At 40.7% G+C, this 22,886-nt stretch overlaps 1 protein-coding gene across 5 annotated transcripts in view; it reads left to right on the top strand.

The window, feature by feature from the left end:
- TRPM1 (transient receptor potential cation channel subfamily M member 1) overlaps positions 1-21,743 on the top strand; it is a 144,364-nt gene extending 122,621 nt beyond the window's left edge. For 3 of the 5 annotated variants that reach the window (XM_072148027.1, XM_072148022.1, XM_072148024.1), the window contains 8 exons: positions 15-143; positions 2,488-2,739; positions 3,630-3,822; positions 9,164-9,184; positions 10,796-10,940; positions 15,447-15,649; positions 18,165-18,297; positions 19,473-21,743. In XM_072148027.1, coding sequence (XP_072004128.1) covers positions 15-143; positions 2,488-2,739; positions 3,630-3,822; positions 9,164-9,184; positions 10,796-10,940; positions 15,447-15,649; positions 18,165-18,297; positions 19,473-20,754 — 2,358 coding nt within the window. In that variant the 3' untranslated portion in view covers positions 20,755-21,743. The remainder of the gene's footprint in view (positions 1-14; positions 144-2,487; positions 2,740-3,629; positions 3,823-9,163; positions 9,185-10,795; positions 10,941-15,446; positions 15,650-18,164; positions 18,298-19,472) is intronic. The other 2 variants (XM_072148026.1, XM_072148023.1) reach the window with 1 other exon arrangement.
- The last annotated feature ends 1,143 nt before the right edge of the window (positions 21,744-22,886 follow it).

Here is a 22,886-nt window from a genome sequence, read left to right as displayed (position 1 = left end):
TTTTTTCTTTGCAGATTTCCTACTTAGTATATCTAATGTTATTCAACTATGTCATTTTGGTGAAAATGGAGCGATGGCCTTCACTTCAGGAATGGATTGTCATTTCATATATTGTAACCCTTGCGCTTGAGAAAGTGAGAGAGGTGAGAATTCTGTTCAGGTTATTATAACAGTGTACAACTATTTACATATAAAAGGCAGTGAACATGAAGCAGAATTTATGTTAGTGGATAAAAGCAATAATTTAAATTAAAAATTACCTGTATTGTAATAATTTTCTTGACATACTGTATTGGTGACATTAAGATTTGAAAGAGTTTTCTTGGTCTGTGAGGCAAATTCTATTTCTGATGACGACCCTTAGGCGCATGGACTGAATCTCCATCTTTTAATCTTGTGACATCCGAATGTCACACCCCCAGTGTCAGATACTGATAAGTTACCCTGGAAATAGGTCAACATTATCAAAATTTGGCAGGGAATCCCAGAAAAAAACCCATCAAGTGTTCTACATAAATGAAAAAATGTTACTGTGGCCCCTCCAAATCCAAATCGTCTTCTTCTTTATTCAAAATACATCATAAACCACGTAGCACACATGTGGTGTCTTTCCTACCACATGTTTGCTAAATGTTTTTTATAATGTATTTGGAATAAAAAAAAATTTGATTTTAAACCTGGAAGTTCTACAGCAACATTTTTTCATTTACATGGATCTACCTTGGCCAGATGCCAGTGTTTACTTCTTCAGTGCTGACTTCACTTTTTGATATTACCTGGTATAGTAGATTTTTTCTGCATTAAAGGAAATCTACCACTTTGGAAAAGTAAAAACTAGGAATACTTACCTCCGCTCCTTATCTAGATCCATCACTGTCCTCCACTAGTCTTGATACACCTGGATTGCCTAGAAAAAATACTTAGGGGACAAGATGTTCGGTGCTCCGGGCAGCTAAATAGGCATGCCCTCGCCACCTCCCTCTTCTATGCTGGGAGCATGGGAGGGGGAAGGGTGACGAGGGCGTGCCTAATTAGCAGCTCAGAGGGCCGGACATCTTGTTCACGCTCTCCTGCCGGATAATTATAATTTTTTTCTAGGTGATCCTGGCATGTGAAGACTGGTGGAGGACAGCGCTGAGATCAAGATAAGGAGCGGAGTATTTCTAGGGTTTTTTTTTGTAATAGAAGTCCTATAAGTGTCCTAGTCTCACTCTGCAAATTTCATATCAAGTTCCGATAATATACTTGATGATATCTTACCTCTAGGTTAGTATTAAACCTGATAATCTGGATGATTTCTCTTTAAATAAGACATTTACAGTTGGAAAAATTAAAACTTTCTCTGAATTATTTTTCACCTTTATCTTTAACATATGATAGTTAAAAAATGGTAAATATTGGAGATGGTTCTTTCCTGAATAGTTTTTAATTCTTTACCACATAAATAATGAAATACTTTAATAATTCTGAAATTTCTGGACAATGTTAAATGTTGAATGGAAAAAGGGTGTCTTGAATTTGTAACACTTGTGTTTTTTTGATTCTTCAAAACTTAAAGTATAACTAACATGTATGATTTTCTAATGAGGGAGATTTCCATTTTAGCTTAGCAGGAGCTGATTGTGTCTTTGTGTCTTTCTTGAGCACAGGTTTAGGCTTGTGGCTGTTTGGATTGATTAGCACCACATCCACCTCTCTCCTGAGGCTTGGCTCTGGTCCATCGATACCTAATATGATGTTATCTATAGATTCTACCTCTACTCACATTGCTCACTTGCTTCTCTATTTTGTCCAGATTTCAGAGTTCTGATCCAATCACTGTTTGGGGCCGAGGCTCTGATATCAGATAATAGTAATTGTAAAGGGTGGTGGCTATAGAGCAGTGATGGCGAACCTTTTAGCGGCCAAGTGCCCAAACTGCAACCCAAAACCCCCATATTTATTGTGAGGTGCCGACCAAAAATTAAAGCAGTAACTTATTGCTCCCTGTTCTTCAACAACTTTCAATCATATTGGCCTCCTGAGGACAAGATGGAAAATTTGCATTATTTTAGCTTCTTTCCAGTGTCCCTCTGTAGATCTGTAGGGGCCAACAGAAGGTCCTCCAAAGATAATTAGATCCTGTCTACACCTTCTCCCTCTTCCTACAGTCCCAAGTAGTGAAATACTGTAAGTATCACTTTAATATATGACTGAAAGCAGCATCTTTTAAGTTGCTTGGAACTGCAGGAAGAATTTTTGAGTCCTGTCTGGTGTGCTGGGGCGATGGCCGGGTGCCCACAGAAAGGGCTCCGAGTGCCGCCTCTGGCACCCGTGCCATAGGTTCGCCACCACTGCTATAGAGGTTTCTTAGTTAGCACTAGAAGTTTCTTGTGATTCAAACACTTTTAAAGCAGAGAAGTAAAACAGATTTATTAGTGTTGTTATCATAATTCATTATAAACTGTAAGTCATACTGTTATATGTGTTTTACTATATTTTTTGCAGATTCTAATGTCTGAACCAGGAAAGCTGAGCCAGAAAATAAAGGTCTGGTTACAAGAATATTGGAATATTACGGATCTTGTGGCCATTTCAGTATTTATAATTGGAGCCATTCTTAGACTACAAAATCAACCATACATGGGTTATGGAAGAGTAATATACTGTGTGGATATTATTTTTTGGTATATCCGAGTCTTGGATATATTTGGAGTCAACAAGTACCTGGGTCCCTACGTCATGATGATTGGCAAAATGGTAACCAAGCAAAATTGTTTAAAATGTTAAAAAGTGTCTGAAAGTCAGAATATTTCTAGTTGCCCATGGCAACCAATCACAGCTCAGCTTTCATTTTACCAGTGCTCATGAATATTTTAAAGGGGAGCTGTGATTGGTTGCCATGGGCAACTAGAAATATTCTGACTTGCAGACAGCTTGATAAATCTGCCCCAATGTTTGCCCTTTGCTTGCACAGATTAGTTTTATTTGATATGGTGTAAAGCTTGTTTGAAAATACCATTGTTTTTTTTCAATTGATTTTTTTAAATCATAAAAATATCACCAGTGACATATCCCACAATCCACACACAGTACATTTTAGAGGTCTTATTACATGTTCCACTGAAGCCTCTATCCATGAGATTAAAGCCACCATTCTTCTAAGAAAGATTTTACTGATGTCTTCTGTTCCAGTTATGGAGCTGGGCAGCTGCAGTATACAGGCAAGCAAACCCACCCTCCTTACTGACACTTTCATTGCTAACTCAGCTGAAGAGAATTCCTGAGGGAGGGCTGAAGAAGCAAGGTTGATTTGTCTTCATATAGCCAGCCCCTGGGAAAGTGGTTAATAATGTAGCAGAGCCAAATTTACAGAGATCCACTGTTTCTTTCTCACCTGCTCCTCACCCCATACTCAGGAAATCTCTTGAATATGCAGGACTCTCTTCCTATGATTGGACTTACCTCAGGTGTGTTGCATATAAGTATACGAAGTGAGTTTTTTTGTAACATTGTAGTCATGGAAAGGAACCATTTAATGATAAGGGTAATGCTTTTTAATCATAGTTTTAATGAAGTATTTATTTTCGTTGGTTAATTTGAATAGCTGGTTCCCTTTAAATTAATTTGTTTTATTTCCTGTTTTATAGATGATTGATATGCTGTATTTTGTGATCATAATGCTGGTTGTGTTGATGAGTTTTGGCGTGGCAAGGCAGGCCATTCTTCACCCGGATGAGGAGCCATCATGGAGGCTAGCCCGCAACATCTTTTACATGCCATACTGGATGATCTACGGAGAGGTGTTTGCAGACCAGATTGACCGTAAGACTAGAGTTCATAGTAAGACTCTACTTGATGTTTCCCAGGCAGATGATCAGTCCAAATTAACAGATTATCTGCTTTCATTTGGAGCGTAAAATTCAATGTGTACATGTTATTCTTAGTCTTCTGCACTATATTTATTTCATGACCCAGTGTAGTGCCAAAATCTAGAAAAACTAGTTTGAAGTCAGTTGTAAATATTTATATAAAGTCAAGGAAGTGACTGAAGTCAAGCTCTCCCTGCCGTAGAAAGCCTCTTTAACTGAACCGGAGGTCCTGCATCCAGAAACATCACTAATTGGCTATCCTAATGTCTGGTGAATTATGTCAATCACAGCAGACAGGGCACTCTGAGGCACAGAGAGTTTGACTTAAAGGGAACCTGTCACCAAAACACTATTTTTAAGTTCTCACACGTGCCCACAGTCAATACCAAGCATATCTGAAACCAGTTTTCATTAGATTTCTGTCTTGTTTCTTTCAAGCAATGACTTTCATAAAATTTTACCTGCTCCCTGCCTTGTCGCCCCCTGGGCTTGGTCATTGTTACTCAAAGTAAGTGCCCCCTCCAAAAACAACTCGTCCTCCTCGATTTTGAATTAAAAAACTCCTCCCACCTCCTTCCGCTACATTGCTTCATGTCTCCGCCTCCCTGCATACTCTCGAGGGCCGAGCAATTGATTCGAGCGGTTACGCTGTCCGCATCCGATCGCAGACATGCGCAGTAAGGAGTGGAGAAGAAACCGATGGTCTCCACTCTATCTGCCCATGCGCCAGGTTCAGCACAGGGTTGGTAGTCAGCGAGGCGGATGCAGGTATGCAAACTCCGTTGGGAGTTGCTTAGCCTCCGCAACGAATTGAAAGAACAGGTCTGCAAGAATATTCAGGGAGGCGGAGCAAGAAGCAATGTAGCGGAGGGAGGTGGGAGGGGTTTTTAAATTAAACTAGGCAGGGAGCCAGGTAAAGTTTTATAAAAGTTATTGCTTGAAAGAAACAAGCCAGAAATCTGATGAAAACCTTTTTCAGATATGTTTGGTATTGACTGTGGGCAAGTGGGAGGACCTAAAAACAGTGTTCTGGTGACAGGTTCCCTTTAAGTGCTATAGTCTCCATCTCAATGACTTTATACAATTCATTTATAGCTCACTTTAGAGTTGGTTTCCTGGATGATGCCCTCATACTGGGCCATGAAAAATACATAATCTTGAAGCTTTAAAAAGGACCTGTCACCCTGTATAAGCCCCCTAGGAGCTGCTTACCACAGTAAGCAGCTCATAGCACTGCCCCAGATGTAGCAGTGTTAAACTTCTAGCTTTATCGAAACCTTCTGATAAAGCTAGAAAACACTGCAGTACATAGCGCTGTGGCCTGGTGTATTCATGAGGGGACAATACTAGGAGGTGGTAACTGCCACTTGAAGCCCAGCACTCACCGCCAGCCTATGGTATGGAAGGAGCATTCCAGGGGAGAAGCAGAGGACCTTATAGCAGTCCGACATTCATAGCATTATGTATTGCAGTGTTTACTAGCCTTATCGGAAGGTTTCAATAAAGCGTTACCACTGCTACATATGGGGTAACACTAGGAGCTGCTTACAGGGTGACAGGTCCTCTTTAAATCTGCTTCACAACATACTAGCAGTGGTTGGTTTGTCAAATTCTTCTGACAGGTTTAACCTAAGACATGGCTTCATGAAAATTAGCCTTATATCCGTACCCAGGGCCTCCAATAAGATTTTTGTGCACCTCCCCCAATGGCGTCCATTCCCACATTGATACATAACATTGTATAGACAATTTGTTTTACCAAAACATTTTTATGCCCACTGAGTATATACACTCACCGGCCACTTTATTAGGTACACCTGTCAACTGCTCATTAACACTTAATTTCTAATCAGCCAATCACATGGCGGCAACTCAGTGCATTTAGGCATGTAGACATGGTCAAGACAATCTCCTGCAGTTCAAATCAAGCATCAGTATGGGGAAGAAAGGTGATTTGAGTGCCTTTGAACGTGGCACGGTTGTTGGTGCCAGAAGGGCTGGTCTGAGTATTTCAGAAACTGCTGATCTACTGGGATTTTCACGCACAACCATCTCTAGGGTTTACAGAGAATGGTCCGAAAAAGAAAAAGCATCCAGTGAGCGGCAGTTCTGTGGGCGGAAATGCCTTGTTGATGCCAGAGGTCAGAGGAGAATGGGCAGACTGGTTCGAGCTGATAGAAAGGCAACAGTGACTCAAATCGCCACCCGTTATAACCAAGGTAGGCAGAAGAGCATCTCTGAACGTCGAACTTTGAGGCAGATGGGCTACAGCAGCAGAAGACCACACCGGGTGCCACTCCTTTCAGCTAAGAACAGGAAACTGAGGCTACAATTTGCACAAGCTCATCGAAATTAGACAGTAGAAGATTGGAAAAACGTCGCCTGGTCTGATGAGTCTCGATATCTGCTGCGACATTTGGATGGTAGGGTCAGAATTTGGCGTCAACAACATGAAAGCATGGATCCATCCTGCCTTGTATCAACGGTTCAGGCTGGTGGTGGTGGTGTCATGGTGTGGGGAATATTTTCTTGGCACTCTTTGGGCCCCTTTGTACCAATTGAGCATCGTTGCAACGCCACAGCCTACCTGAGTATTGTTGCTGACCATGTCCATCCCTTTATGACCACAATGTACCCAACATCTGATGGCTAATTTCAGCAGGATAATGCGCCATGTCATAAAGCTGGAATCATCTCAGACTGGTTTCTTGAACATGACAATGAGTTCACTGTACTCAAATGGCCTCCACAGTCACCAGATCTCAATCCAATAGAGCATCTTTGGGATGTGTAGGAACGGGAGATTCGCATCATGGATGTGCAGCTGACAAATCTGCAGCAACTGTGTGATGCCATCATGTCAATATGGACCGAAATCTCTGAGGAATGTTTCCAGCACCTTGTTGAATCTATGCCACGAAGAATTGAGGCAGTTCTGAAGGCAAAAGGGGGTCCAACCCGTTACTAGCATAGTGTACCTAATAAAGTGGCCGGTGAGTGTATATAGCCCATGCAGGTTGATATATAGCCCTTGAACATGCCCACTCAGTACATAGATGGCACCTGCGCATGCCCACTCAGTACATAGATGGCACCTGTGCATGCCCACTCAGTATACAGATAGCCCCTGCACATGCCCATGCAATATATAAATAGCTCCTGCACATGCCCACGTAGTATATAGATAGCCCTTGCAAGTGCCCACTTAGTATATAGATAGCCCCTGCAAGTGCCCACTCAGTATACAGATAGCCTCAGCTCATGCCCACTCAGTATATAGATAGCCACAGCACATGCCCACTCAGTAAATAGATAGCCCCAGAACATTCCCACTCAGTATATAGATAGCCCCGGAATATGCCCACTCCATATATAGATAGTCCCTACATGTGCCCACTCAGTCTATAAACAGCCCCAGCACATGTCCCCTTAGTATATGGATAGCCCATGCATACGCCCACTTAGTATATAGATAGCTACAGCACATGCTCACTCAGTATATAGATAGCCCCTGGACGTGCCCACTCGCTATATAGATAGCCCCTGCATGTGCACTCAGCATATAAATAGCCCCAGCACATGTCCCCTTAGTATATGGATAGCCCCTGCACATGCCCACTAAGTATATAGATAGCCCTTGCAGACGCCCACTCAGTATATAGATAGCCTCAGCACGTGCCCACTCAGTATATAGATAGGCCCAGTATGTGCCCACTCAGTATTTAGACAGCCCCCCAGTCCACAGTCAGCCAAGCCCCAGTTCACAGCAGATGCCCACCTTTAATGAAATGTCCACCCCAGATGCCCCCATTTATAATAATAATTATTATTTATTTATATAGCGCACACAGATTACGCAGCGCTGCACAAAGCATGTCAAACCAGTCCCTGTCCCCAAAGGGGCTCAAAATCTAAACAACCCAATAGTATGGCTTTTTTTTTGGAGTGTGGGAGGAAACCGGAGTACCCGGAGGAAACCCACGCAAACACGGAGAGAACATACAAACTCTTTGCAGATGTTGACCTGGGTGGGATTCAAACCCAGGACTCCAGTGCTGCAAGGCAGAAGTGCTACTCACTCAGCCACCGTGCCGCACCGTTTAATGAAATGTCCACCCCAGATGCCTCCCTTTAATGAAATGTCCACCCCAAATGACCCCTTTAATGAAATATCCACCCCAGATGCTCCCTTTTAATGAAACGTCCACCCCAGATGCCTCCCTTTTACATACATCCCCTTTTACATGTGTGTATGTATGTATGTCCACTAAAGGAATCTGCAGTCACATTTACAATCACCACATTTTGTACTTCCGCTCCCTGTGACACAGGGAAGTTCATAGACTAGGTTTTGAGTCGAAATTTCACCAACAAACTTTCTACAATATACCTTATTAGCCACCATCTACAGGAGCCATTGCCTACTGGCTGCTGTGGCAGTTAGCAACCAATCACAACCATTCGGTTATATGAGGTAATATCTAAGGTAATATGTGATGTGATTTTAGGTCATTTGTGAGGTCATATGTGAAGTAATATGAAAGGTGATATTGAGGTAGTATGCAAGGTTGATGTCAGGTAATATGTAGGTGATATGGGGTAGTATGTGAGGTAACATGAGATAATATGTTCCCAATTATGATGCTTATATCATGTGTGATATTTCAGTTAAATCCAGAGCGACAATCATCTATCTACTGTTAGATCATGCCCACAGCCCTGGTTGTGACTGGAGTATCAATTTGTCATTGTCATTATTAGTATTAGGCAGCTTATGTTTGAGGTAATATGTTCTTATTTGCACCACTTGCATCATATGTGATACTCCAGTCACATCTAGAGCTGTAGTCTTATCCTTGCCATTATATACTCCAGTCACATCCAGGCCTGCAATCATCTATGTACTGTTAGATCAACTTAGATGAATGCAGCTCTGGCTGTGACTGAAGTATTAATCTGTCATTATCATTCTTAGTATACGGCAGCTTATGCTTTAGGTAATATGTTTCCAATTGCGACGCTTACATCATCTGTGATACTCTTAGAGCAGTAATTTACTATCCTGGACAATTCCGTGGGCTACAGCTAGTAAATAAATAAAACGACAATGGATGCATTTTCACCTACACAATCATCGATGTCCGTTGCGGATAATTTTTCATTCATCTTGTAGTGTTTAAAAAAGAAAGGTCATTCTACAAACAAATAAGGTCACAACTGTATACATCACAAAACTGTTTTTATGTATGTGTATTTTGTATAATAAGCTTATTAGTTTTCGCTTTCTTACATTCTTTTTCCCCCCTACGCAGTGTACGCAATGGAGATAAACCGTAAGTAAAATTTGGTTTTGTTTCAAATTTTAGTGAAACACAAAAAACATACAGATCTAATCTTTAAGTGCTGTTAATTTATCTAGTGCTTTTGTATTTCAACCCTTTCCCCACTGCCCCTTTTATCTGTGAGAGCCTATTTGTAACTAAGCATGAATGTTTGATTATAAGCAGACAATATAGGACATTAGTCTAATGTTTAAGAAGTGACGTATGTAAATCATTAAATCATAACACAGCTGCTCACAACACATGGCCAAGGATCTTCTTCCCTCGGGCAAGGAAGAGTCATCATAGAGTTAAAGACCCCACATGACGCCTAATGTTTTAGCTTCAAAATATAATGTAATGCAATGACAAGGTTGAAAAATGGACTTTTTGAGATTTGTATTGATATTTCAGATATTATTATTTGCTAATTACAAATCTTTAAAACATGAACATACATAACTGTATCTTGTCAAACTTGAAATGTTAACATAGTCTTAGCAATTCAAAAACCAATGGTAGAATTTGTAATTATGCAATTCCCAGCATAGATTTGCATTTTAAAGTAGGTTTCTGATTTAAGAGCAGACAGGGATAAGATAAAAGTGTACTCTCACTGCTCCTGCTCCCCACTTCTGAAGTGTCGTGGTCTCACTGTTTGCACTGGCCTGGACCTGCTACAGCAAACCACTGGCTGCATTATCTTCCTACCATGGCAGTGCAATGAGATCAGAGAGCAGGTTAAGAACATTGGGGCAGATTTACTTACCCGGTCCAGCGCGATCCAGCAGCGCCTTCTCTGCCGCTGATTCATGTTGTGCCGGGATTCACTAAAGTCGTGCACCCGATGTCCACTAGGTGTCCCTGCTGCGCTGAAGTCCGCCGGAGTTCACCTCATCTGTCTCGGTGTATGTGAGTGCTATTCTTGCGACACAAATTCTTTTTTAAATTCCGACGTTTTTCAGAATCCGTTGGGTTTTCCAACGGCCACGCCCCCGATTTCTGTCTCGTGAGAGCCGACAATTCGGCGCAAATCGGAAAATTTGGGAAACCCGATGGAAATGCGCGATTCGAACCCTTAGTAAATGAGCCCCATTATATTATTGTTTCCTACCCCTATCCAAGCCCCCGTGGGGTTTTCTGTAAAATATAAAATCCTGGCTGCCAAAAAAGAGAGCATAAAGCATTCAATTTATTAAAAATGATTTGCCCTTTTATTCCATCTTTGACAAATAATATTGAAATGTCAGACGTTTTTATAGAGACTATTGGTGCTGCCAATTTTATATCAAACTTTAGCAAACTTTATATCAAGTCACTAAAGGTCAAAGTAGTAAACCTCTTAAGAAAGGGGTTAGATGTCAACCAGTAGAAGAAGTGCAGCTTTATATTGTAGTATAAATTATGCCGTATTTGATATTCGTACATTATATGTATCAAGACCAAGTGATATCATGGCACTGAAGCTCCTAGAATGGCTATGAAGGGAAAATAGTCTTTGATCTGAATTTTCTTTGGCTGAAGGACTAGCACACTTGATAAGTCTGCCCCATAGCATTCAAGCATAGTAGAATAAAACAACTCACAGGACATTCATGTAATATTTATTACTTTACCTTCCAGCTCCCTGTGGCGAAAACCTTTATGATGATGATGGAAAACGACTTCCTCCTTGTATTCCTGGCGCTTGGCTCACTCCAGCCATCATGGCATGTTATTTGTTGGTGGCAAACATCCTCTTAGTAAATTTGCTGATAGCAGTGTTCAAGTAAGTTTTTCAATAGATGAATAGCATAACTGTAATAGTGCTCCAGCATTCAGAGACGCTATATCTTGCATGCTTCACTCCATGACATGGGCTGTTGTTTGAATATATTGTGGAATGTTTCAACTCTAGAGGAAATACATTTAAAAAAATGAAGAACAATTTTTAAAAAGCTCAGACTTGGTAAAAGGAAGAAATTTTTTTGACCAAGTATGTTTGCTTGTGTGGAGTCATGGTAAATGATGTTCCACAAAAGCATGCTTTGGATGTGGTTACCAGCAAGTCAATAAGAAGCCGGTTGGCTTTGCACTATGTAGACCCTGGTAGCCAACCACCCTACAAAAATCAGATTTACCATAAAATGCAGAAAACTGTGGTAAAATAAATTTAAGGTAAATTTAGAGTAATTCAGAAGTCACAGAGCCTTCCCAGTAGAACTGGTTCGAAGAAAGATGGCTCTTCATATTTCTCCATACATTACAGATAATGAAATACGCACATCATAGCAGAGTTCTATTCTAGGTTCTATATGAACTGCTAACAGTCTGTGTTCATCACTTCATTTAAATGATATTTATATCCTACTAAGCTGTTTTGGGTGAAGAATGCTACTTTAAGTAACTATGGTGTTATGTAAAGGGACAACCTATCGAGGTGGGGATGAGTCTATATTGGCAAATAGAAAGGCAAAAAAAAGTGTGGGCATTTTCAAGGACGGCAGGTTATTATTGTGTTGTATTCTGTAATGCATGGGCTTGGTTACATGATTGCTGCACAATCGTCAGGGATTTCTCCTTTATACTGTATTTTAAGTAGGAACAGCAGTCAGTTAAGGGTGTACTGTACTGTAGTACTTTATGGTAGTCTGTATAGACCTAAATGCAGTCTAAGGCTTCATTCACACTGCCGTATGGACGTATATACGGCCGACGTATATACGGCCAATATACGTCCTCCATAGACGGCAATGGGCGCACGGCGCCCTACGGGAGTGGTACGGTGCAGCACACGTGCGGCACCGTACCGCTCCGTACCCGGGAAAAAGATAGGACCTGTCTTATCTTTTCCCGTAATACGGCGCCATGCGCCATGTATCTCTATGGAGAGGGGCGGAGGTGAGCTGCGCTCACCTCCTCCTCCTCTCCCTGTGCACTGCCGTTGCCCGGTACGGTTCGGGCGGGCAACGGCAGTGTGAATGTAGCCTAAGGGGGAGATTTATCATTAGGCAGGATTTTGAGCAGTTGTCTATATATTAGACTGTTAGGTTTCCACCAGTCTGATTTATAGTCCGGTGTATGTGCAGTGATAAATGCCTCCCGTTGTGAGTATCAGCTGTGTGTGCACGTATGTTTAAAATCTGCTCAATTTCTGCCTTATTGCGATGTTTTTGCACAGGAAATTCTCAGATACCTCAAACACAAAATTGAGCAAAATTGGGCAAATGTGGTGTAGTTTTGCGATTAAATTCGTTCTTTTGAAAATTCTCAGTTGATAAATGTGGTGTTGCACACTTTGCGTTTTTTTTTCTTGCTAAAAAGCCCACAAAAACGATATTTATGTAAAAATTTGCAACAATTATACGCCAAGAAACTACATAGGACTAATGATGAATCTCCCCCTCAATCTTAATTTAGAACAGTTGCCTTCTTCTGGATGATAGGTCCTGTAAATGTCACACATCATGTAGTGAAAAAAGCAATATGGAAAAATGAAATCCACAGTATTTCATATATGTTGTATATTTGTAGCAGACTTTACCTTTTATGTACAGGGATGAATTAGTGAAATTGCAGCATGATCTATATAATCTGGGACTTGGGACATGGGACAAGAACCAGTAAGAATTATTTTTCTTTAGCAGGCCTTACTGCCATCTCTAAACAAGATAATCTCTTCTGATGGATGATACTCACTCCCTGTATTTCACAGAAGAGCCAAATGTCAAACTAAATAGTTTTTCCTAGAATTTACTTGGCGACCCTCAGAAAACAGACAGTTACTGTTTAAGAGAAAGCAGATGGTACATAAGCTTATTAAGAAAGTGCTGTACAGCCCCACTAAGCCTAATGATTCTAATGGAGACAGTTCAAAAGGCAAAAAATAATTCATGTCAAATCCTGCCATCTGCTGTTTGCTTTGGTGTATACATGCATGTAACTAGTGTGAATGTAAAGCATTTGAGAAATGCATTTCTTTTATTTTTACTATGGGTCAGGCCATCCGTGAACCATAGGGTACTATCCTAATATACCATATAAATAGTCAGTCCTTTTTTATGTCCGGTTTCAGAAAGCCATGTCCTGTCCTAAAAGACGCAGACCATTTACCAGACCACTGTTTGCTTTGGACTAAACCCCATGCATAATAGTGATCCCTGATGCATTGAGCTGCAGGACAAAAAGCACTAGGGGTGCATGGGCCCCCTATTATGAAAATTACCTTCCAAGGTTCTGTAAGAGCTATTGAATACAATTGTGTCAAGAGTGAGCATACATTTATGAGGATTTATAGGAAATTTATCACCAGAACCAAGGATTGCAAACCAAGCCCGCTGACATAATGGTGTCAAAACTTCATGAAACTTCATAAAACTTCATAAAACATATGAAACTTCATAAAACTACACGATACCTTTGTGCTATGAGATGCTGTGTGCTGCCAAAGTGCTTAGATTATCAGGGTACAGAGTTTATCTAAACTTTAATTTACATTCTGAAAAGTCTACAAGTATCTGACACAAAGAAAAAGAGAGATGAGACAGATTAGAGAAGAGAGATCCAAGAGATGGATATAACACTCAATGACACACTTCAGCTCTGCTACATCTCATCTACACACACACAGTGCCTACCACCCATGGATAAAGACCCTATCTTATCTGTGTCTGGCAGGAAGTGTCTGTGTGTGAGCTCTTGCAGCCCCTCAGGGGGAGGGGCTGGATGGAGAGAGCACTGCAGTGTGCAGATAGGAGAAGCTATTCATGAGAAGAATCTGCCCTGCCCGACCATAGTCAGAAGATTATCCCAGGGCAACCAAAATTGTATACATCATAGATACACTGATAGAGACAGGTTGGAATTTTATCTGTGAAAGCTGGATCTTTGTTAATAACATTGAATTAGAGAATGTGTTATTTTGTTATCCTAAGAATATTTAAGAATCCTGTCTCAGAGGAAGCACCCCTTTAAAAAAAGAAAGGCTTTACAAATATGCAAATGAGCCTGGGGGTTCCAGGCTCCATTAACATCTATGTAGACCTGTGTTTGCATAGTTTAAAACCCTAAGACGCTAAAGACGATAAGATGCTAAAGAAGAGAGCATAAGAAGCTAAAAGAAGAGCAGATCCTAGCAGAGAGGGCACACACCAGTATGTCAGTGTTCTTGGTTTACAATCTTTGATCCCAGTTGAAGATGTCCTCTTAGGGCTGGAAGGTCCTCTCTTTATTATCTCTTTACGCCAGTGTCAAACTTGGTCGGTGGTTTGAGTGGCCATGGGCCCTTTAGTAGCCTGAGGCACTTGGCTACCACCCCAATTGTCCGTAATATAATCTGCTATTGACAAGCATGGCTACGATACTTAGCAGAAAGCTTGATATGATCACGAGTGAACCTAAACATTCTGCGGCATGAAGTGAGCTATAGATGGCACCCCCTCATGCAGTATTTATATATCAAGTAAGTTTTTTGGTAGATGGTTTCTGCATGCAGTGTTTCACACCTATGCTGACATAATGGGGGTCATTTACTAAGGGCCCGATTCGCGTTTTCCCGACGTGTTACCCGAATATTTCCGTTTTGCGCCGATTGTACCTGAATTGCCCCGGGTTTTTGGCGCACGCGATCGGAATTTGGCGCATCGGCGCCGGCATGCGCGCGACGGAAATCGGGGGGCGTGGCCGAACGAAAACCCGACGTATTCGGAAAAACCGCCGCATTTAAAAAAAAAATTGTGTCGCGAAAATTTCACTCACCTTCATCCTGGGTAGGCCGGTGTATTTCGAGGCATTCCAGCGGACTTCAGCGCAGCAGCGCCACCTGGTGGACGGCGGAGGAACTGCATTGATGAATCCCGGCCGGACCCGAATCCAGCGCAGAGAATGCGCCGCTGGATCGCGAACGGACCAGGTAAGTAAATGTGCCCCAATGTGTGAAGAGACACTATTAAGTGTAAGGTCCTGCTTTGTAGCTGGTGACGGCACCCCTCTTGCAGCCCCCACATCTTGCTGCAGGTGCAACCTGGTTCAACTCGCCTTGTGGATGGTGCCCCCTGGATATGAGATTGGTACAATAGTGCCCATTGCATCTTATGTCACTATCATGCAGTGCGTTCATTTCACTTGGCGAGCACCCACCTCATGTTTCTCCAAAAGCAAAACACCAACTAATTTAAACTATGTAGCTCTAATGTACATGGATAGATTTCAGGTCACCAAACACAGAAACTGTTTACTATCATGTCAGCTGTAATGACAGCTATGCATCAATAAGATTTATTGTTTTTATTTTCAGCAATACATTTTTTGAAGTAAAGTCAATTTCAAACCAAGTGTGGAAGTTCCAGCGTTACCAGCTGATTATGACATTTCACGACAGGCCTGTTTTGCCACCTCCCATGATAATCTTCAGCCACTTGTACATCATCCTAAAGCGCCTTTGTTGCCGCTGCAGAAAGATACAAGAAGGAGAACAAGATGAGCGAGATAGAGGGCTAAGTAAGTTATCCAGATATGAAGTGACCATCTTTTCTCTGTCTTCCTTTGTATTATTAGAGGGATATTAGGCTGGTTTGGAAATTTGGGAAATTTTTTTATATCCACTATTTTGTCCCTATTTTGTCATAGAATTTGCTTTGATTCTTTGCTACAGAAAATATCTTTATACCATATCACATAGGTCAAGATATCTAAATGATGAGTACGCAGGTACAGGTTGTTGCCCCAGGACAGAGTTTAGCAGACAGGACTGGAATCTTCCTGCCGCTTTCAATGCTCTTTTAAGATGACACATCCTTGACTGATTAGAACTGCAGAAAGAGTGAGAAGGTGTGAACAGGGCCAGATTATCTTTTGATGGCCCCATGATTCTTCCAGTACAGAGAGACCCTAGAGAGAAGCTACACTTACCGGCCACTTTATTAGGTACACCTGTCCAACTGCTCGTTAACACTTAATTTCTAATCAGTCAATCACATGGCGGCAACTCAGTGCATTTAGACATGTAGACATGGTCAAGACAATCTCCTGCAGTTCAAACCAAGCATCAGTATGGGGAAGAAAGGTGATTTGAGTGCCTTTGAACGTGGCATGGTTGTTGGTGCCAGAAGGGCTGGTCTGAGTATTTCAGAAACTGCTGATCTACTGGGATTTTCACGCACAACCATCTCTAGGGTTTACAGAGAATGGTCCGAAAAAGAAAAAACATCCAGTGAGCGGCAGTTCTGTGGGCAGAAATGCCTTGTTGATGCCAGAGGTCAGAGGAGAATGGGCAGACTGGTTCGAGCTGATAGAAAGGCAACAGTGACTCAAATTGCCACCCGTTACAACCAAGGTAGGCAGAAGAGCATCTCTGAAAGCACAGTACATCGAACTTTGAGGCAGATGGGCTACAGCAGCAGAAGACCACACCGGGTGCCACTCCTTTCAGCTAAGAACAGGAAACTGAGGCTACAATTTGCACAAGCTCATCGAAATTGGACAGTAGAAGATTGGAAAAACTTTACCTGGTCTGATGAGTCTCGATTTCTGCTGCAACATTCGGATGGTAGGGTCAAAATTTGGCGTCAACAACATGAAAGCATGGATCCATCCTGCCTTGTATCAACGGTTCAGGCTGGTGGTGGTGGTGTCATGGTGTGGGGAATATTTTCTTGGCACTCTTTGGGCCACTTGGTACCAATTGAGCATCGTTGCAACGCCACAGCCTACCTGAGTATTGTTGCTGACCATGTCCATCCCTTTATGACCACAATGTACCCAACATCTGATGGCTACTTTCAGCAGGATAATGCGCCATGTCATAAAGCTGGAACCATCTCAGACTGGTTTCTTGAACATGACAATGAGTTCACTGTACTCAAATGGCCTCCACACTCACCAGATCTCAATCCAATAGAGCATCTTTGGGATGTGGTGGAATGGAAGATTCGCATCATGGATGTGCAGCCGACAAATCTGCGGCAACTGTGTGATGCCATCATGTCAATATGGACCAAAATCTCTGAGGAATGCTTCCAGCACCTTGTTGAATCTATGCCATGAAGAAATGAGGCAGTTCTGAAGGCAAAAGGGGGTCCAACCCGTTACTAGCATGGTGTACCTAATAAAGTGGCCGGTGAGTGTATAATGATGTCTGAATTTGCCCTCCTGCTTTCAACTATATTGGTGTACTCAGGGGGTCAATACGATTGAATGTTGTGGAAGAACAGGGAGCAATAAGTTACTGTTTAAATTGTCAAGTTGGCACTTGATTGTAAATAAGTGGGTTTTGGTTTTAGTTTGGGCACCCAGCCTTTAAAAGTTTAACCATTACTGCTATAGGGTAAAGGTATGCCTTCATAAGACCACAAGACCATTTCACCTTCTCAAATAAAATATATAACAAATATGAAACCATAGCGATAACAATTTGCACATATGTGCATTGGTACTTGTCACCAAGATGCGCCGCTATCATTTTTAAGCCACCGGCAGCTCTGTGCATTTTATATAGTGATTAAAATCCATGCGCATTGAACCAAACATTATTATGGCATTATTATATAACTTTACAAAATGCCTTTAACCCTGTTTTTTACTCCTCTCATTCCAAATGCAATAACTTTATTATTATTACGTTTGCAGAGATGTGTTAGTTCTTGTTATCTGCGGGACAAATTTTACTTTTAGTGGTGAATTTAATATTCCATGCAATGTACAGTACTGGAATCTGGAAAAAAAAATCCAAGTGCAGTGAAATTGAAAAAAAAAAATCCCATTTGTGGCGTTTTCTAGTGGGCTCTGTTATTACGGGTTTTATTCCTGCTCCAAATGACATTTGTATGATATTATTGTATGCAAGCGGCACATTGGGAAAAATGTCCATCCAAAAGTCCATCCCTGTTAAATACCCATCAAAGCTGCGCAAATCCCGAAAACGGCGAACAGTCTGACGAAAGTGAGCAGTGCAACCCTTAGTAAATAAACCCCATAATATTTTGCTGATGCAGCGAATCTGTTCTCTACTCTGCAGAGCTGTTTCTGAATGATGAAGAACTGAAGAAACTCTATGAGTTTGAAGAGCAGTGTGTAGAGGAATATTTTCAAGAGAAGGAAGATGAGCAGCAGTCCTCAAATGATGAGCGGATACGGGTTACCTCAGAAAGGTATTTCGAGAAATACCCACCATGACATTTCTCTCTCTATATTATAAAATTATAAATTCATTTTACAGACAATAATTTCTATAGAAATATATGACCTCTTGAAGTTAAAAGCGCAATATGATGACACTGAAAGTGTATTCTTCACAACTGGTCTAATGTTGCTGTGTAAACTTACAGGGTTCCAGCCTGCTGCTCCCTTGGATAAGATGGCAAGAGAGGAAGGGCATATGACCATATACTCCAATGAGCACTCACTCACCTACAACGTCCTGTGCAGTGATCTTCTTTCCCTGTTACATAGTTTGTCACTGCCATGTCACAGGGAGCTGTTATGAGACCCTTACTGGTTTTTAGCAAAGGTTACAGATTTCAAGCAGTTCAGCAATGGAACAAAGTTTAGACTACCAACTGAAAAGCACTGAATGAAATTCAGAGCCTTCTCAGCCGAGCAGCAGAAGACTGACAAAGATTTAACAGAAAGGCGGTGTAACAAGAAAGGAGATCACTCCACAGATAGTTTACAGGACAATGGAGAGGGATAATAGTTCATGGGATCTTTTGCCATTTTATGGACGGAGGACCAGGCTACTGAGCAGGAAGGGATTTTTGAATGACTAGGGTAAGGGAGTAAGAGCTCTTCTTACAGAGACTCTGATAATTAAGTATGGCAGGCATGTGGCTTACTTGCTGACCCTAGTCAAAAGCCTCAGCTGAATCAGGTCCCTACACTGTAATAATGAGATGCAAAGACATCAAAACAGTATTGTCTACAATTGGGAATTTGTTCCTTCTGGAATAAATATACCTGTTGGGATTTAATCCCACATCATGTCACTAGGCTTCTTGATAGTCATGCTTGACGTTAAGGGTGCTGCCTTAAAGGGTAGCTCAAAGAGGCAATGTTTTTCTTATCCATTCATGGAAAACATATTTGCATATTTCCCAGAATCCCCCAGTGAATAGCTGTAAGTCTCCACCTGAAAGGCGGCCTTAATTTGCAAAGTCTCCTTAAGGAGATTTTTACTGATATCTTAATTGATGCATTATGCCTGAGGTAGCAATCCTTACAGTATTATTTGTTCTCTTTCATCTGCGAATGCTACAGAAGAACAGCATGTTGTACTTTATCTGATGACTTTTATTTATCTTTGTGAATTTTCTGTTTCATTTTTCAGGGTTGAAAATATGTCCATGAGACTGGAAGAAGTCAATGAACGGGAACATTTTATGAAGGCTTCTCTTCAAACTGTTGATCTTCGTCTTTCTCAGCTAGAAGAACTTTCGGGTAGAATGGTGAATGCTCTTGAAAAACTTGTTGGAATAGATAAGTCTGAATTAGTTCATGTACGCTCACGAGCTTCCTCAGACTGTGATGCAGCCTATCTTTTAAGACAAGGCAGTGTGAACAGTTCTGATGGCAACAGTGTATATAAATATCATGTAGAGGCTGATGAATTAACATGCGAGGAGAGCACTGTTTCTATGTCCCCTGCACTGGGGCCACGGAGGAAAGCCTATTCATTTGGAATGAAAACCGGTGAAGAAGATCAAAAAACCCAGCTAGTGCCACGTCAGGCCAGTCTACGTTATGCTTCAAGCGCCAATGCAGTTGCCACTAAAGACTTGAGTCACTTGACTTTAGGATTTGTTTCTCAAACAACAAGACCAGTTTCTTGTATTGATAGATGGACTCCAGAAAGCGATAAACAACAAATTGACAAGGAAGACACCTGTGTAGAAACAGTAGCACCAAACAACATCATTGTAAATGGCCAGTCAATAGTGAAAGTACCTGCTTCAGACTTTTCTAACTCTCATTTAACAGTTGAAAGGACAAAACTAGAAGCTACCATATCCTACCCCTTAGAGAAATCAAAGGCTGCAAGGTATTACCCTGCCCAAACGTATAACACTTGTCAAACAACTATGACAAAATCTAGAAGTTTTATATTTACCCAGGCTGGTAAGCTAGTTGGTGGAGTTAATAACTGGACAGCAGAGTATAGCACTATCATGGATCAAATTTGTCCACCTTCAGTAGAAGATTGGACCAACGAGTTTAGTTTACAAGATGTTTCTCAGAAGGAAAATCCAGAACTTCCCAACATTGATTCTGAAGCTGAAGTTCAGGCTGAGCTTAAACCACTGCTAACAGATACTGAAGATGAAAGTGACACTGGAGAAATAGGAAACAGTGCCTCCTTCCCCTGTGCACCTTTCACTGAAAGGACAGAGACAGACAATTTACTCTCTGTAAAGTCCGAACGGAATTTTGACTTTGCTTCTCCTAGATCAAAAAGTTTACATGGTCATTCTAGAAAAGCCCGATCCTTAATGGATAAACTAGAACGACCAGGACACGCCAGTAGTGTCATGAACATTGTAGTAGCCTGCGGAAGTGCTACAGAAGACTCACAAAAGAGAAGAGAGAGTACATCAACAGAAACTGAATGTTAATGTGAATGTGCATATAGAAATTACATTTGGGGGAATGACTAGAATTAGGGACACCAATTACAATTAAATATTATAATGATTTATCACATAAAAAAAAAGTTCCATTTTGGATCCAAATTTTAAATTACATAACTTTGAAATTTTGGGAAAATTTAACAATTTTTATTTGATGAATGATGAATTACAACTTCAATCCAAGAAGTTTACCTCCTCTTATTAGTTAGACTTGATAAATAGTTAGTATGTATGACACTAGTAAAGTAATATGGTTTTTAAGATACAAGATGTCTTCATTCATTGAAGCAATACCATAAAACATGGCTCCTCTACTATATATATATATATATATATATATATATATATATATATATTGATGGAAACTTTAAAAGGGCTGTCCACTAATCTCAAACTTTAACAAGGTAAGTATAATACACTAATGGGGTAACCCATATTATACTTACCTTGTTGGTGGTGCACATGAGCCCCAGGCATTAGGACTGGTGAACCCCAGCTTTAACAGGGTAAGTACTATATGGGTGACACTATTAGGGTCTCATTCTTAGAATGTTAAAGTTTGGAATAAGTGGCCAACCCCTTTAATGGCTCCTTCCTTTTGTCATTTTATGCTGATATGGAAGAATGGTAATACCTTTTCTAATTTTCTGTGTCCATTTAGCCATTAGTTTGTGGCTAAAATGAAAGATCTTATTTTTAGAGAAACAAGGCATTGATTTAATGCTGCCTTAAATCCTAGACATTCTAGGGAACTCTGCTGCTGGCCTTTTTGGCACTCACTAGCTGACTATGGTATATGACAAAATAAAAGCCATGTTATATTACTGTAAAGCGTAGGACCTTAGATGCATTTACAGAAACTGTCAGCAAGAGCAGACTAACAAAAGAGACTTTCTTTAAATGGACGTTTTTCAACATAATTCATATAAAATAAATGCTAATTTCTGTGATTTTTGATAAAAGACATTTTCACACTTCCTATATGTTGTCTTTATTTTTAAAGAAAGTTTGGTTCATGGTTAGTGGCGAAACTATGAAAGACTGAGCCACATAGTAAAATTGTGGTGAGCACTTTCCTCCGCATACGATGAACATCACAGGCAGGACCGGCACTATGGGTAGGCAAAGGTGGCAATCTCTTCTTTCAAATGAATCTTGGATTTTGTTTCTAGGTGCTATGGATCCAGAGATATTCAGGTTTAAAGTTAGAATATCAGGTGCCATTTTTATATATAAAAATCACTCCCAACGGCAGTTCAACAGTTATTATCTCCGTTTTCCTACATTTTAGAAGCACAAATTTAGATTCATATAAAAGAGGAGACTCTCTTCTTTCATAGGAAAAAAGAAGTGAGGTTCTAGGTGTCACAGAGCCAAAGATACAGCCCCCTGAAATGCCCCGCTCCAGATTCTTAGTTATCAGGCTGCAGGGAGAATTTGCTGCACACAGGAGCTGCTGTACCTCACAGATAATGGAAATAATCACTTTATATGTTACTACATTTTGAGAAGGAATAATATCAACTAATATTTATGTTTTTAGCCCTTCTCTATGCAGAACTATCTAAGAACACACTTTCTCTCTTATTCCCTTTTATTTTGTGATAGTTTTTTTTGTTGGGAAAATTGACATTCGATCCTCTTCGCCTGATGTCGCTATTATATATTAACACCGCGACCCAGAAGATGTCCATAAAGTTATATGTAACACCAAAACCACACACATGTTCTGGAATAAAGTTTTTATTTTACACCATCCTCCATTATTGGAGGGTTCTGTTATTGTGCGGTTAATACAATGGCGCACATCTAAACGTGACTTTTATTATCTCATTAGAGAGGTTTATGGATATATAGTTATTTATTTGGGTGACCATTGTGTAAGGAACATACAATTATAGATCTGAGTGAATTTTCTGCAGTTCCCTTTGCTGCATATTTTGGTGAATATATTGGTGTGGGGTATGTATGATCTCCTCACAACTTACTGTTTTAGGAAAGTATATTTTCTTTATATAAGTATTTTGGATTTGTATATACCGGTATGTTAGAGGAAATTTTGAATGTTAATTGCCAAATGCAACGCCTGGTTGTCTGCTTTCAAAATTCTATAGGTT

The sequence above is a fragment of the Engystomops pustulosus genome, chromosome 4 (assembly GCF_040894005.1).
Source record: "Engystomops pustulosus chromosome 4, aEngPut4.maternal, whole genome shotgun sequence".
NCBI lineage: Eukaryota > Metazoa > Chordata > Amphibia > Anura > Leptodactylidae > Engystomops > Engystomops pustulosus.
The sequence above is the reverse complement of the archived record's forward strand: the minus strand, read 5'-3'. Positions and strand labels throughout refer to the sequence as shown.